The sequence below is a fragment of the Periplaneta americana genome, chromosome 16, assembly GCF_040183065.1.
Source record: "Periplaneta americana isolate PAMFEO1 chromosome 16, P.americana_PAMFEO1_priV1, whole genome shotgun sequence".
NCBI classification, from domain to species: Eukaryota; Metazoa; Arthropoda; class Insecta; order Blattodea; family Blattidae; genus Periplaneta; species Periplaneta americana.
The window spans coordinates 58,593,164-58,610,994 of record NC_091132.1 but is presented as its reverse complement, the minus strand read 5'-3'; the positions used below and the strand labels follow the sequence as shown (position 1 = coordinate 58,610,994).

General features: G+C 34.1%; 1 protein-coding gene across 2 annotated transcripts in view; it reads right to left on the bottom strand.

Annotated features, from left to right (window-relative positions):
- Positions 1-17,831, bottom strand: part of LOC138716340 (long-chain-fatty-acid--CoA ligase 5) — a 245,667-nt gene that overhangs the window by 204,664 nt on the left and 23,172 nt on the right. The window contains exon 1 of one of the 2 annotated variants that reach the window (XM_069849313.1): positions 14,320-14,655. The exons of the other annotated variant lie outside the window; for it this stretch is intronic. Coding sequence (XP_069705414.1) covers positions 14,320-14,368 — 49 coding nt within the window. The 5' untranslated portion in view covers positions 14,369-14,655. Of the gene's footprint in view, positions 1-14,319; positions 14,656-17,831 lie in introns of those variants that run through there. 2 annotated transcript variants of the gene reach the window in all.

Below are 17,831 nucleotides of genomic sequence, written 5' to 3'. Positions count from 1 at the left end.
ATACTCAGATATTACTGTATAATAAATTGAATTTAATCATTTATAATTATACTATTTTCTGCAGAGATTAGTTTACATAATAAAGTACCAAATCTGACTAAAAACTAACCAAATTAAGTGTGTTGCATGCTCTATACCTTCCAGTTATACGGAATAGAGAAGAAATAATGTAATTCTACAAAAATTCATTTCCAGAATTTAGAAACATTGTTTTTCACCGAATAGGTGATTTTTGGCATATAGCAGTTTCTTTTAAGTTATTAGGTGGATTTATTTTTATTTTTTTCATATTCAAGACAAAGTGTTTGAAGTCATCGGTAAAATATATTGTATATGCCTACATTAGAATGTTTATCTGATGAATAGGCCTAATGCTTTTAGTTTGCAGTACTTTGCAAATATAGGGTGGAAATGAAATAATCCTGCAGATTGAAAGGGGCGTTAGGGTATACTGTACTTAAGGGATTAGGTACAGCTTAGAGCAGTAAAATTTTGGGACATATTCAACATTTTTTTCCTCCATTACTGTACCTTGTACAATAATGAAAATTGGTACGTGTAAAACACTGTCCTTCTGCTATATGAAAAAAAATATATATATTTTTTTTCGATTTAAAAAAAAAATATTCATATATTTTTTCAAAATTCAAAATGGTGGCAGTGCACTGTGCAGTGATGAAGCGTTTCCCTCATAACTCATAAACTTTGTAACTTATTCATGTTCTCTCTCTTCTATTTTATAGCTGAAACTCATGTGTATAATATCATGTTCTTTCAACTACGTTCCTTAATAAATCATATTTTTTTTATTTTGTGTTAGAAGAAAATACTGATATTTGACCATTTTTAAATTAATTTATTTTTTATCAGACAATGTATCAAAGGGAGAGAAGTGATCTTGTATCTTGCGTAAACTGCGTTATTATTGATCCGTAATATTTTACGTTTATAACTTTTATTAATAATAGCATGCACACAATCATATTTTTATTTCATACTGAGTAATATGCCTCTGACTGAGGTCCTGGCTGATATGTACAGTAGTGGCAAAAAAAAAACCGGACCGACCCTTGTAGCTGATTTCAGAGCCTTGTTCACTCCAGAGTACGATAAACTGGTAACTAGGACTTTCGTGGTTCGAATCCTGTCCGGGAAGGAAACTTTTTGTGTTCCTTATTCAAATTTATTCCCAATATTTTTCGATTGCAGCGATATTTTACTACTTAATTAACTTATTATTCCCAGAACAAGAATTTTACCAGCAATCGAAAAGTATTGGGAATAAATTTGAATAAGGAACAAAAAAAAGTTTCTTTCCCAGGCAAGATTCGAACAACGAAAGTCTTAGTTACCAGTCTATAGTGCTCTGGAGTGAACAAAGCTCTGAAATCAGCTACAAGGGTCGGTCCGGTTTTTTTTTTGCCATTACTGTACACGACTTAACAGATGTGAACACACAGTACCGGAGCGTGAGGGGAGACTACCAGCGTGAACTGTTGACTCGCAATTTGCTCCGTACCAAACGAAGCTAGTATGATCGATGTACACCTAACTTCTATTCAAAGTAACCAAACGAAGGAGTCTACTTATAACAAATCCGTCGACGCTAGATAACTGTGCACTTCATATAATATCGTTAAATATTGGATAAAATATTATTAGACAGTTACCACCATTACCATTTTCTTTTTCTTGATACCATCTTCTTCCTTCAGGATTAAACCGTAAGATTCTTTCTGTTGCTACTAACGTTGATATGCGCTAAAAACAGTCTTTTACATTTATCTACAAGTTAAATACAAGCAGAAGAAAAAATACACACCTCTTGTCTATGATAGTAAGATCAGTGTTCGACTAGCAGACGCACTGTTGTAGAATAGACGTTTATTATGTTCTATTGAGCAAACCAGACTACTTAGTATTTAGTTTGTTATCTCGATTTCAAAACACAAATTCAAGAATAGCCTATTTGGCATTTTCTTATCAACAAATGCACATGCACTGCGCTTGACAGTTATCTCCAAGTAAATATTTTATTTTTATCTTTAAAGATAATATTACTTTTGAAAATACTGTAATTAGGAACCCACACATTAAAAAAAAATACCATTTTCGTGATAAAATGTTATACAAATTGTTCAGCCTATTGGAACTATATTGATAACACAGCACATTTGTGTGCCTTACGTACATATTCAAGTATTTAAATACTTGAGTACGATGAATATATGAATAACCATACAAATTGTTCGAGATTAGCAACATTAATACTGCAAAAATATGACCGTCGAAAGTACAGGAATATGAAAAAACTTAAGGAAAATTATATTTTTAACTGAAAATGTACAACAAAATGTCCTTCTTAACTGAAGACCGGCATCGTATAGTGTTTACACCTCGTAGTGGATAACTTACACGTGTTCATCCTGAGAAAGCGTCGCTAAGGCAAACGTCTCTCTCATTTTTGTCAGCGAAAAGTGAAGCAAATGTGCATATTGTAAAACAAGTAGATAATTTATCGTGGTGAAAATAATTTACATAAAATGATCTTTGATATCTTAATTCAGAAATAAATTTGTGACTATAAATTAGCGGCAATACTTCTTATAATATGACGAGGTTTTAATATGAATGGAACTAAGAAAAGAAATGTTCCGACTGGAAAAAAATGAAGACAAATGCTCCAATTGAAACCAAACGAGAAATAACATGGCCTCACGTTCACATGCCGAAGCAGAGGTGGACGATCATCCAACCAGAATCAATGACGATCCCCCAGCCGTTATAGCTGGCTTTCGCAACCGGATTTCACTACCTATCGTAGCTTCCCAAGTGCATTACGATGCTGAGTGGGCACCGGCCCCATAGGCCTACATCTGGCCGAAATTTCATGAGAAAATTTCTTCCCCATGAAGACTCGAACCAGCGCGCATTCCATAACGCGAGTCCTAGGCAGGATGCATTAGATCACGACGCCACGGCGCGGGACAAACACTTATGTAACTTATTAATATACTTGCATGGAAATAATTTATTACGTTGCGTAGGAAATCGTGTAAAATATTATGTGGTAGAACAATGGGAAACTTTAGACGTAAATTTTCCGGCCGCCCAGTTATTAATAAAAACAATACTACGCAGTCAGTCAGCTGAAGAATAAATACAGGTTACTCTTATGTTGTGTTGCGATTTTCAATGGTTACATATTCAGTGCGTGAATCTATACACACTTTACGAAAACATACACCTACATACAGAATAAATCTTGTGGCAGAACAAGGGAACACTTTAGAAGTAAATTTCCTGCCCGCCCAGTTCCGTGTAGAAAAACAGGACTACATTTATCAATTTGTTCAATGAAAGAGGTACTGTGAATGAACGAAAAAGTCGATGACAACCTCCTATGTTTACCGAAGAAAGACTGGAACGCAGTCGTAGAATGATAGTTTCTTAAAAAAAAAAAAAAAAAAAAAAAAGACTTGTGTATCACATAAGATGCGCAACATTTTCAGCAGCTATTATCAGGGTAAGTAGGTATTACTCGACCAAGGCCAGTGGAATCCTGCAGCTCGGAGCCGTGTCACTACTGCTCCTGCGTTCGTAATACCGCATCGCGATAGTTCACATTACGCCCGCGGCTCCACTCGCTTCGGTCGAGTAATACATCGAATATTGTTGGGCCTAATACAATATAGTCAATTTTAATCCGACGAAGCGCAGAGAGATCGCGGATACAAGCAGCGGCAGTATCGTGGGGAGCCTGCTGCTGATCGGCCAACAGAAACACTACGAACGTTAAGTGGGACGCACTGTATAATGGAAAGGATAATATGACACTAAATAAATAGTATTATTATCGCACAGTTGCACTGATACAATGATTGACTTGATGAAGTCAATCCTCTTACCACTCTGTACACCAAATTAGATAAATATTAAGAAGATTTGACGGCATTAATCCAAACTGAAATGAAATTTCGAAAAGGCCATATGCAACAAAATTTCATTTTCTGTATCTTTTTCAATGCCGAAATTATTAAATAAAGTATAAAAGAAGTATTATCATATGTATCGAATATGAATGAGGTCTCGCCCACCTCATTGCATACTACATGACTAGTGTGAACTAGTCGGTTTGTTTTATTACCATTAAGTACGAGAAAAATTCGTGCCGGCACCGGGAATCGAACCCAGGACCTCTCAGCTGTGCGCGCTGAGTGCTCTTAACCAACTGAGCCATGCCGGGACTCGTACTTAAAGGTAATAAAACAAACCGACTAGTTCACACTAGTCATGTAATATGCAATGAGGTGGGCGAGACCTCATTCATATTCGATACATATATAATGTTAACAGTTTTCAGAAACTGTTGTTGAATATGGCCATAAAGTCATTTAATATGCGCTCCTGTATATATATATATATATATATATATATATATATATATATATATATGACGTGGATCGTCTTAAGTGCAGGTAGTAAGGCCGTAACATAATACTACGAGAGGAGTTCGGCCGGCGTCGTGGATCGTGTCCCGGCATGGCTCAGTTGGTTAAGAGCACTCAGCGCGCACAGCTGAGAGGTCCTGGGTTCGATTCCCGGTGCCGGCACGAATTTTTCTCGTACTTAATGGTAATAAAAGTATTATCATGTTACAAAAAACCGATATCAAGATTTTCACTGAAATACAAGTATTGAGCAACCCAGCATGCCATCTGCATGTCCGTCCGTAAAAAAAATAAAAATGTATTAAAAGTGTTCTCCAGGCTTCTTTTTAAGTTTGTTATTTAACGACCCTATATTAACTGCTCGGTTATTTAGCTTCGATGGAATTGGTGATAGCGAGATGAGGCCGAGGATTCGCCGTAGATTTGCCTTCGAGAAAACCCCAACCATGTAACCAGGTGACGAGAACGAAGCCTTATGAGTTAGGAATTCGCGTGCGATACCTTCTCCAGCAACTGTATATGGATAAGAGGATTTTAGGACGTCGACACGCATGTAGAGTCCCTAAAAACACTATGATCACAATGAGCAGGGAACCCTTCACATACACACACCCCTTGAAGACGAAAGTAGAGCCACCCCTCGAAACGTCATGATTTCCTACATTTTGTCATCAACGATGGAACATGTCTTTAACGATTCAACATTGATTTCTTCTCCATTTAGAACGGTACTATAACTCTGCCTAAAAATCTGTACACTAATTTGGAAGAATTTTCAACATTAAAATTGTGTGTATCGAGGATTTGCCTACCCATTCGGGGTTAACCTTGAACTGCTTTTCCTTTCTCACATTAGACATACATGTGTCAGGACTCCCTTGAACATTAGAGTTAATGAAGATTGATTAAATTAATGACATGCAATCTGAAAGCAACAGCAGCAGTATTAGTAGTAGTAATAGTATTAGTAGGAGGCTAGTAGTAGTAGTACGTAGCAGCAGCAGCAGCAGCAGCAGCAAGAGCAGCAGTAGCACAGTCTAGTATATAGTCACGAAGCTCAATACGTAGTAAATATGCATCCATAGATAATTGCTAACCACTAGGATCGCTACTATCACCTCACTACAGACAATGAGAAATAGTACCTGCACAGTCTATTGTTCCTTGTACCCTCATTAACTCAAGCTTCGTGACTGTATATACTAGACTGTGACAGTAGTACAGTCGTGTCGTTATTTCCGGCGTGACTCCTTCTCTTTGCTTACGCCTTGGAAGTGAAGGCTCTAAAAAGTCTAGATAGGTAGTATCGTTCGCCATTTTTGTTCTTTCGTTGCCGAGCTACCAGACGAGGAATCTATTTGCCGCACCGTTAAACATTTTCATGTCATAGCTCCTATGATAATATATCAAACGCACTGTAATTGAGCAAATGACTGAGCGGCAAATAACGTCCTCGTATGCTTTCTACGAACGCCAACGAAAGAATAAAAATGGCGGGCGATTATATTAAGTATTTATCGAGCCTTAGGAAGTGCATAACGTTATCAGAAGCGAATGACAAGACGCACATGTTCAGAACTCTAAAATGGTTTGGGGAGTGAACATTTTAAAATGTCTTCTTTCCAGAAGCTTACTGGAAAACTTGAACGTTCCGGCAGACCAAAATTCATAGCATACTAGTAAATTCTGCAATTATGTTAGGTACAATAAATCCAGTAAATTAATGAAAATTCCGGATGTGTAAAACAACTACAAATAAACTACTCCACTGTAGAGTGAATTTCAGACAGCTACAACTGTGTCCTTAAAAATTAAATGCTTTCATTCGTGTTAACGTCACTCTTACAAACACTATTAGAAATCCAATAGAAAGAGATAAAGTTTATGAAATGATAAGACTCATTTCGACTTAAATTGGGCTGTCAATACCCAAAAATGCATGATTTGGTCAACATACAATCCAAATGCTCTCGTTCACCAATGACTACATGATGTGAAAGTTACTAAGTTGTGCGGTTTCACTTCGCATCAAATTTTATCACATGACCGTATTTCTTTAAAGAAATCAAGGATGGGCAACGAGTTACAGTAATAATTAATGGGCAACGTTACTTTAGAATGTTGCAAGATTACGTGATGCCGGAATTAGAGAATCATGACATTTAAAACATTATTATGCAAGACAGCGCCCACCTCAACATGTAAAAGAAGTACTAAAAATACTTCCGTGAATAGCGTCACAAGACAGCATTTTCCTGACATCTGGGCTTCACGGTCACCAGACGTAGGCTTTAAACTCTGCTGATTTCAGGTTAAGAGTTCATCTAAAAAAAAAAGAAGTTTCTTCGACGACCTTGTAATACTGAAGAATTCAAGCGACTAATTACTCTAACTTGAGATCATTTCGCAGGGTTTTCTCCTGAACCTCGAAAAGAGATTGATGACTGATGAACAGACTGGCGATCATAAATGAGTTTTATGTTCGTCGTTTTCCTCGTAGTAACTAAACTATTATTTTGTGACTGAAATAGGGTTTTATTTATATCTAAATATTAGCCAGTAGCGGCCGGTGATCGAAATCCTCGGTGAGGCCAGATGCAACTAGTTTAAGTGCCTCCGATAGGAAATGTTTATTTATGATATTAATTATTATTATTATATTATTAATATTATTACTTTATTATTATTGTTTATTATTATTATTATTATTATTATTACTATGTTGCCCATACCAGGATGCAATAGAAACTCGCGTTTTAAGATTATCCGTCAGAAAAATTGTCAGCGATGTCGTAGGTATCTCGGTAGACTCTCTCTTTATTTAAAACTTCCTTTCTTTAAATATTATTTCTTCTCGAAAAAGGACATTAACAATGAATCAACTACACCAGCATCATTTCTCGTATTTGTCTCTGTTTATATTTTCTCGAAATACATAACAACATTGGCCCAGATTCACTACTGTACTACGAAATACAATAGTATAACACCCTAGCAGCGTACCTTAAGTCATAAACTAAGACAAAAAGGAGGGAATAGTGTGGGTCTCTGCCTGCCAAAGAGCTGGAATTTGTGTTATTTATGACCTATTTAGGAAGACAAGTCACCATTGCTATTCCCACCCCACTCTACCCTTGAGACCGGCCCATGGATGGGAGGAGTGAAACCTGACCAGGCCACGAGGCCAGACGAATTGTGCCTCAGCTACAACGTTTTAAGTGCAAGCACAAAGCCCGCGAAAATACAGGAAATTCAGAAGCCAGACCCGGCACGAGCGATTCTGGCCTCAGGAACAAATTTTACTACAAAACAGGTCTATATACATCACAAGCCAGACCCGGCACGAGCAATCCTGGCCTCAGGAGCAAATTTTACTGCAAAACAGGTCTATATACATCACAAAGTTTTCAAATGCTTCTACAGCGATATATGCTTCATTCAAATAACTAATACATTTATAAAAACACAAAATTTGACTTCAGTTAAGCCAAGTGACTGAGGCCCGGCCTCACTTGCCTCAGTCAATCAGCCGCCACTGAATTAGCTGTAACAAAATTTCAGCGAATTAAAAAGTATATAGCCTTTTGTGCAGTATCATGAAACGGAAAGTTTTTGTATTCAATAAATAAATTTAATGTAAAGAAACTAAAAAGCGAAAAAAAAAAAAGGTTAGTTTAACAATTTCTGCGAAGGAGATAAAAATGGTTAACCATACAAGTATTAAAATGTAAACAGAAAGAGAATTAACTATAAGCGAGAGAAGAGCCCATAATCTCCAATTTTCCTGAAGTCTGCTAAGATCCTAAACGTTTACTTCATGTTGTACGACGGAGTTTCTTTGTAAAAAAACTGCATTAGAGTTTTGATTTAGATGTAATGACTATGGCCATCAACAGAGAGGATTCACGTGTAATTTGTTTGAAAATAATTAAAAACCTTCTCCTCTGCGCACTAGCTTTCATGTCTGTTATCCGGCAGGGCTAGGGTTCCCAGACGTATTGGAAAAAAATACGGGACGGGACACTTATCAGTTATCGCTAGGGAAAGGAAGGTCAAGCATTTGCATATTTGTTCTCTATCATAGTGTGAATATGCTGAAAGATTATCTACATGAATCACAAATTTCTTAATACAATGATAGGCCTATTACTTTTATCATGCATAAAAGTGCATATTTTGCCTTTATTTATAAAAGTATCATATTTTAACATTTATGCAGGGAAACTGCATATTATGTTTATTTCTCTTTATCTCATTTTTAAAAGTATGTAACCTCGTAAACACGACTAATTTATGTTAATGAATTTTGAACGTAACGATGACGCCCTCATAGGGAGCCTCTCAAGTTAGCAATTGGTATTCCTTTACTGCAGTCTTCAGCAGATTTCGTTAGAACAATATACAGTTTAACATCAGTGCCAGGAAATGTAGGAGAAAAAGTGAACGAGAAAACAGCAAATATTCTTTCCAAAAACCCTGGCTATTATCAACTTCAATAAATTCAAGATATTCTTGAAGGAAAAACACCCCAAAAACCAACAAAAGTTTCTATAGGACAGCTCACAGCTTTTGTGCAATCCCCTCTTACTTCTTGTGACGTAGAACGAAGTTTTTCGCGCTACAAAGCTATGCTGAGAGACAACAGGCGAAGAATGACAACAGAAAATATACGTCACTGCTTAGTTGTGAACTGTAATGGAATATCAGCAATGAGGCAAGCACTTCAAAATCCATAGACTAAACGTAAGTTACCTATACCTTATTATTCTGTTAAAATAATCTCAGATTGATAATGCATATTTTGTAGCATATTTATCTATTTTCACGACATAAATGCATACATATTCTTCACGTTTTAGGGCATGAACTTCCTTTCCCTGCTTATCACTGAGTAGGTTTAGTATACGCAACCATCAAATATGCCAATCTTTCAGAGTATGTGTACTAAAGTTTACTACACAAACATTTTACTAACTAACTTAGGGTAAATAAACAAATAATAAACATAATTGTTAGGGAGCAATAGGTTGCAACCGCCAAATTATTCTTCAAGGAACGACCACTCATATAAAATGAGGGAAAGAAGACAGAGGACGGACACTGGAAAGTTTTCTTTTCTCAATCGTACTCTCAGGGACTGGAATGCTTTACCTGAAGACTTACTAAAGGCTTTACCAACAATCAAAAACGTTTTTAAAATAGGCTTAAGGTCTTTACTAATAGACGATAATTATACACAGTATGTAAAGGATGTAAATGATATTTTGTTATTGAAGTGTTGTATCAGTGAAGAATTATGCTGTGTCAGTGAAGTATGTTGTGTCAGTGAAGTGTGTTGTGTCAGTGAAACGTGTTCCTGTCAGGGAAGCTTTATAGTTTATAGTGGCAGTGCAAAGTATTTGAACAGTGAAATGTTTTTGAAGTGTTAGTGAAATCAGGATAGAATCAGTGAAATGTGTCGTAGTTCCAGTGCAGTGAGTGAGTTGACAGCGAAATGAGTGCAATGTGGAAAGGTACTTGTGCAGATATGAACATACCATACTCGTAGGTTTTAGTTCGAACTTAGATTTAAGATACAAATTAGATTTATTTTAAATGTTATTTTAAGTGATAGTGCTTCATTTAATTTAGGATATTCCCTATTATTATTATTATTATTATTATTATTATTATTATTATTATTATAAATTATTGTTAGTATTAATTATTTGTATTAATTATTGGTATTATTAAGTGTATTTTTAATTAACAGGTTTATTATTGTCATTATTGAGTGTAATTAGTTACCACTGCCACCGGGTATATACCCATTGCAGTGTGAATAAATATATACACATACATACATACATACATACATACATACATATTTGCAAGATGGCTAGCCTCAATACGTATATAATACGCCGCGCTATATAGGTCTTCTGTGACTGCGCTGCATTGTTGAGCGTTAGTGTAAACAAAAGTGCATGCGTGTGTGTGTTACATACTAATTTTGTATAAAATTGCTCATACTGAGAGAATATTGAAGTCATTATTTCTTGAATTAAGAGAAATCGTTTTCAAATTGGACGTATGAAACAAATTGTTTATTTATTTATTTATTTATTATTTTGCTAATAATCGTAACATAAAATATAAAATATACAGAGAAACTTTAGCTCGCCCCTGAAAGAGTAGAACTCGTGCTCAGGGGCGGATTCCTGAATTGAAATTAATAATTATACAATACAATTATAATTAATAATTATACAATAGAATTTGCAATTATAGTATACGTGTATGAATTTAAATTTACAATTTTTCAATTTTTATAAAATCCATACATAACTTTTTAAATTTAATACTAGAACTATTCGAACTGACAAGATTAGGATATTTAAATATAAATTTGTTATATATTCTTGAGCCTAAATTACTACTATGATTAAATACTGTAACAGTGTTGCATTTTGGTTCAAACAATCTTAAAGAATTCATACCTTTTGTTTCATAACTATGAGAATACAATTCAAAATAATTTCGATTCTGAGATGGAAAATCAATAGGTTTATGAAGACATATTTTAATTATTTTCTTTTGTAATAAATAAAGTGGATTAAAATTGGATTTAAATGAGCTACCCCATCCTATAATTCCATACATAATTACCGATTGAAATAAAGTTAAATATATTTTACGTAATAAACTTATTGACAAGTAATTCCTCAATAAAACAAAATAATATACTATTTTACGTAATTTATTACAAAGGTAATTAATGTGTTGCTTCCATTTTAAATGATTATCGAAAATTATGCCTAAATACTTAACTTCAGAGGACTCTTTAATAATCGGACATTTACACTGTATAAGACAACAATCAGAATTATGTAATTTAATACTTAATATAGATGTAGGAGGTTTGTTACATTTTTCAGATAATGAGATTGGAATAATTATGGTTTTATTTTCGTTGATAGAAAGATAATTTATGTCTAACCATTTTTTTATTAATTTAAGTCCATTATTTGAATTATTATATGCGTCATACCAGGTTTTTCCACCAAAAAGTAAAACTGTGTCATCTGCATAAGAATAGTGAACACCATTGTGTTGTTGTAAGTCAATTTTTAGTAAGTCATTGATATATATTAAAAATAGAATAGGGCCTAGAACTGTGCCTTGAGGAACACCTATATTAATAATTAAAGGTTCACTTGAATAATTGTCAATTTTCGTTATTTGAATTCTGTCGTTATGATACAATTTTATTAAGTTTAAAGCATTACCTTTGATTCCTAATAAGTCTAATTTTTCAATTAAGATATCATGTTTCACTGTATCAAATGCTTTTCTTATGTCCAGGAAAATACCAATACATTTGTTACCTTGATCAAATTCTCTAACAATTTTTTTAGTAACTTGATATATTGCATTATCTGTACTGAATTTTTTTCGAAAACCAAATTGATTATCACTTAATATATTATGTTTATCAAGATAATTCATTAATCGAACTTTAATACATTTTTCTAGTAATTTTGAAATACATGAAAGTAATGATATTGGTCTATAATATCCATGTTTCTTTTGTCTCCTGTTTTAAAAATAGGTTTCACAATTGCATTTTTAAATTTATTTAGGAATTTGCCATTTAGAAAACATAAATTAAAAATATGAGTTAGAGGTTTGGCAATATAATTTATAACCTTCTTAAGTATTTTAGCACTTATGTTATCAGGATCAGGTGATACATTATTTTTTAAAGTTTTGGCTATATTGATTATTTCGTCATCTGTTACGGGGTAAAGATACAAACAAGCATTTACTGAAGTTACATTGCTAAGGAAATTGTTATTTTTTATAGACGATACAATATCCAAGCCAATGTTTGTAAAATACGAATTAAATTCTGTTGCAATGTATATTTTATCACTTAAGATTAAACCATTTCGAGAAACAATCTCATTAAATTGTTCTTTTTTATATACTTCAATATTTGCCGCTTCTCGCACAGATTGCCAAAACATTTTAGAATTATTGCTATATTTTTCTAATTTGATGGAGAAAGATACGAGATCGACAATACATTTGCACATTAAAATAGCGGATGGAGGAAAATAAAATAGAAAATTTCAATTTATTCCCATAGTATGAGAAATATTCTTGGATAACAGCGTGCTCTGAGACAAATAAGTTATATTGTTATACCTGTAGTTACTCTGTTTGAAAATGAGTGGTCATCATGTTCTTATGGGGTCTGTGTCACAAAAAATTTTAGAAAAGTCGAGAAACATTAGAGTTAAAGAAGACGTCTTCAGAATGAAGAGAGTTTTCTCTTGTTAGTCGTGAAAGAAATGAGCATGCAATTTCTGAAGAAGCCAAGCTTCAAGCCAACAAATATAATGAAATCGTGAAACAAAATATATTTGTAGCCTAACTGAAAGACTTGTAGAAGTTGTTTGCTTCTTAGGTAAGCATGAGCTTGAAGATGAAAATTCCGACAACAAAGGGAATTATCTTCAATAATAATTATTATTACTGGAGCTTCTTTCCAGACAAGAACAGTTTATAAGTGATCATTATTGCAGTGTTCTTCCGGATTTAAAGTTATGGTACGTCAAGTGCAAATGACTGTTCAAATGGAAACGCGTTTTGGAGATGTTAAAAAGATCAAATGTGTGCAACTGCTAGATTAAAGTAGCTTTGTGGAATATATAAACTACATTTTCCTGTTAGGATATTAAATAGCATTCTGTCCACATCCATTTTTTAACAAAGAACGATCAGAAAATGTATTAAAGAATATTTATGTAGATGAAGAAAAGCAATTACTCCCTGCAGACCTCGTGAAATTCATAATTAACAATGGTCTTCAAAGCATCTATAAAAGGTAACACGACTTATCTAGTTGGTCTTGGCATTCGCCGTTACTTACTACAGCTTCCTCCGAAAGGAGTATGAGCACATTGAAAAAGGTAGAAAAATATCTTCGTAATTCAATAGAGAATGAAAGATTAAGTTCTCTCAGTACAATCGCCATTGCAAAGAAACTGGTTAACAACTTGCAATTGATCAGAGTTTCAAGAAACGAATAATGATACTTTTGCAAGCAAGAAGAATCGACGCCTGAACCTGCTGTATAAAAATATAAGGCAAGGAGATATTTCCATTCTACCCAGTAATTACACCTTAGCTTCGTCACTGATATATATATATATATATATATATATATATATATATATATTCGTGTTCACAAAGTTCCGGTTCTTATTAAGAAAATATAGAGAGAAAAGAATTTGAATTGTATCACGTTTAAAACAAAAGAAAGATAATGGCGGGAGAGAGAATGTGAGACTTTGGAATAAAATAGAGATCAAGCAAAGCAATTACACATAATTAAATTTTTTAAAATGTTTTTAGTTTTATTATATAAATAATAAAGAATTGTAATGCTTCAGATTTGTTATGTACAGTCCGATCTTGATTTACAGTTTCAAAAGTCTACATTCTAATGCATAGATGTCCAATTGTAACTCGTACGAGCTAATCCCTGGCGTAAGCAACCCGCTGCGGATATTCTTTAAGATCGTTTTTCCTATTTTATATCGAAAGTTATTGATCTTAGCAGAGCGTGTTTGACATGCAATCTTGTTCTATAGACGTTTGGACACCCAAGTTCTAATGTTATTACAGACCCCAACATTCTTAAACGGTGGATTCGTGAACTAATACAAAATACTTGCTGGTTTTTGTACTCCTAACCTCTATAACATTCTGTATCTTTACAACCTCACACGGAGGAATTCTGAACTATTACAGACTTGTGTTACACTCTCGGCATTTATAGATGCCAGCACTAGAAAATAATTATCACTGTAGTACTCACGTCGTCCGCACAGCTGGAGCACAAAATTCGGTATGCGAAAGATCCACATCTTGAATGACACTGCCAAATATTATAAACTGGAGAATGAAAATATCAGATTAAAGATATATTATTCCAGTATCCACCGGTGAAAACACGCGCGTTTATGATTTATAACGAAACTAGTGAACTCTTGTGAACTCTCGTGAACAATCAATAGCACGTAGAAATTTTACGCATAATATAGGAATGATATGATGGCCGAAAACTGTCTTGTTACTTCAAGGATACCTCGATTTCCTTTACAGTTGACACAACCAGTTGCAGAACTGTGATTAATAAAAACATCGACACCATCTTGACTGCACGACGTTCGTACTGACCTCGTGGTTTCTATAAATAGCCCACATTGCTTATAGCAGCGGACGAGAACCCAGAAGAGTTCGACGAATCAAGTGTTATAAGGATCCTGCGTTAACGCATACCTAAGCAATTTAATATTCATCATTACGTAATACTTGTAAATACGTACTACCGTCTTTGTTGAGTGTATTATATTATCCTCTGAACAGCTGATATTTCGAATTTAGTTTTAACATGTACGTAAATGATTTTTTTTTTTTGTTTAAATTCCACTTCTACCGCTAGAGGTGTAACAAAATCGTCTACATCGCTCCAAGACAAAAACATGCGGTGTTATTGTAAATTATGCTATTTTCTCATTAACCATTGCACACTATTTTAAATAAAATTATATAAATCTAGTCGTCAACTTTTCACAAGAATCTTATACACTGCAATTGTTTGCAACCGCATATAATATTATGTTTTCTTATTGTACCATAACAAGTCACAGCAATTGAAAGAAATGGAAGCACGTAAAATTCTAGTTCCTTTCTTAATCAGTCATTTAACAATATCGTTGACGGAGATCAGTTAATACCTGGACTGCCAAAAGGTTGACTGGTTGTTTTATATTGTTTTATACAATGCTTCTTACCAAAACAAGGAATTAAATCAGCACCACAGCAAGTTCCCGAAAATGTATTAGAGAAAAGCTAATGCATATGTACAGAAAATAGCAAATAACAGAAAACGAATTTGAAAGTCTTATGAATGTTGGTGTTGGTATGGACGATAGTGAAATACACAGTGCTGAAGATGGCGACGGTAGTAAAGCAGAAACAGCGGGCGAAACAGGAAGCGCAACTGGGAGACACTGGTGCTTCTTACAGATATAGGGGTCATCTAGAATCCACAAACATTGCCAGCTAACAAACGTTGGATGTTGGATAAACCGCGAAGAACATTCTCCATAGCGCACACGACCAATTCGGCGACACGCAAACACAAGTGGTGTCCTATTTTTCGAGATGAAAAATGGTGATGATGAAAGAGTAATTGTGGAGTGTACGACGGAGAAACGGGAAAAACTCCGGGAAAAATCTCCACAACCTTGCTTTGTCCATCAGAAATACAACTCAGTCAATGTCGAGGTTTGAACTCAGGTCAGCTATCGTCGTAAGCCAGCTAACAAGACGATATGTAAATAATGTGATTATTTGAAACTCATAATTATTATTAATGCCTTTTAATGTTGTTATCAAATTTGAATATCGATTTTATTATACACAAAAATAATTTTAGAAGGGATCACAATATACGGATAGCCATTTTATATCAATTTCCACATTACGAACTACGTAGCCTACTTAAATGGCACAATTTTGTAATTGAAGTCAGATACAAAAATACTTTTGCGCAATGCAGAAAATAAGAAGTTTTATTTTCATATTTAAGAAAAGAGCAAATGATTTTATTCATAGGTACAGACATCAATATTTCAACAATAGTTTAAGAATTTAAACTAAGAACAAGAGTATTACTGGTAACATGATAAAGCGTGAAGAAGAGTTTTAAGGTTTAATAAAAATTGTATCATTTTCATAACACTGACTGTTTCTTTTTCAACTTGACTGTACACGAATACATATTGGGACTCCTGTGGTGTGGAATCAGTGCGGTGCCATCTTTCTACAAGACAAAACAGGGCGATGTACTGGAAAAGGACGAAAATTAATTTTAATATAAAGAATACACTATTTTAGAAACAAAAATAACAAACCATTCTTCAAACCACTGGGAACTGACGGCAGTGTGTACGTCATCAGTGAAACTGAATGTACTGAATCAATGCCTGGTATGTTGTTTTCTAACTCAACACTTAACACTCGAGTTAATTGACATCGATTGACCACAATTTTGCTGGTTAAATATTTCTCAGATAGTATAGTGATAGTTTATAGACATTGTTCTTGACGTATTAAGTTCATAGCTGCAATTCCTTCTAATTAAATTTATTGCCTACACGAGACCTGTTGACAGTGTTGCGAACTTCAAATAGCACAAAACCTTGTTACATGCCATTCTACTTGCAATGTAGAATCCTTGACTACGACGAACTCTACAGAAGGCATTAATTTCTCTTGCAATAATTGATGGCCATGTTTTCACATTTTTCAATGTAATAAGGGGTATGATGTATGTATGTATGTATGTATGTATGTATGTATGTATGTATGTATGTATGTATGTATGTATGTATGTATGTATGTATGTATGTATGTATGATTTTGACTATTGCGACATTCTAGTAACAGATTTAAATTCTAACTTAGCCCAAAGATTGCAGCGCGTTCATAATTCCTGCATACGTTTCATTTGCAGCATCCGCAAATACGACCACATTACACCTTCCCTTGAAACGCTCCAATGGGTAAGATTACAGGACCGAAGAAATATCCATTCACTAATTTTCCTATATCGCATCATCAGTACTTCTTCACCTAACTATCTCTCGGTGCGTTTTAATTTCTTGTCCTCTTATCACAGTCTGGGTACTCGTTCTAAAAATGACCCTGTATTATCTATGCCGTGCCATAAAACAGCTCACTATTCTTCCTCTTTCACAGTATCAGCAATTCGTTTCTGGAACTCCCTACCCAGCTCCCTCAGGAACTGTCGAACGATATTGCAATTTAAAAGTAAATTGTTTAAACACGTGACCAGTATTCATGTTTAATTATCCTTTGTGTGTATGTATGTATATATGTAATTTCCCTCAGTGTTGTATAGTTATAATTTACATTTGAATTTGTTATTCTTGTAATTTGTAATATTGGTTCACTTACCGCTTGCATAATCATTGAGAGTAACTTCCAGCGTTATATTATTTTGTAATTATTATTTAGTATGTTTGCATTATATTACTCAATTTTTTTATTAGTGTTCTTTAAATATTAGTCTGTATCAGCTTCTTTTGTTTCTGGCCTGATGGCCTTAACATCTCCAGAATAAATAAATTAATAAATTAATAATAATAATAATAATAATAATAATAATAATAATAATAATAATAATGAAGTAAAGGGGATTTCTAATTGAATCACATTCTTCTGGACAGTTGGCCGTCACAATAGCTAATAAGACTCTTTTTTCCCCATCTTTGTTTTGGAGTTTTCCTCCTTCTAGGT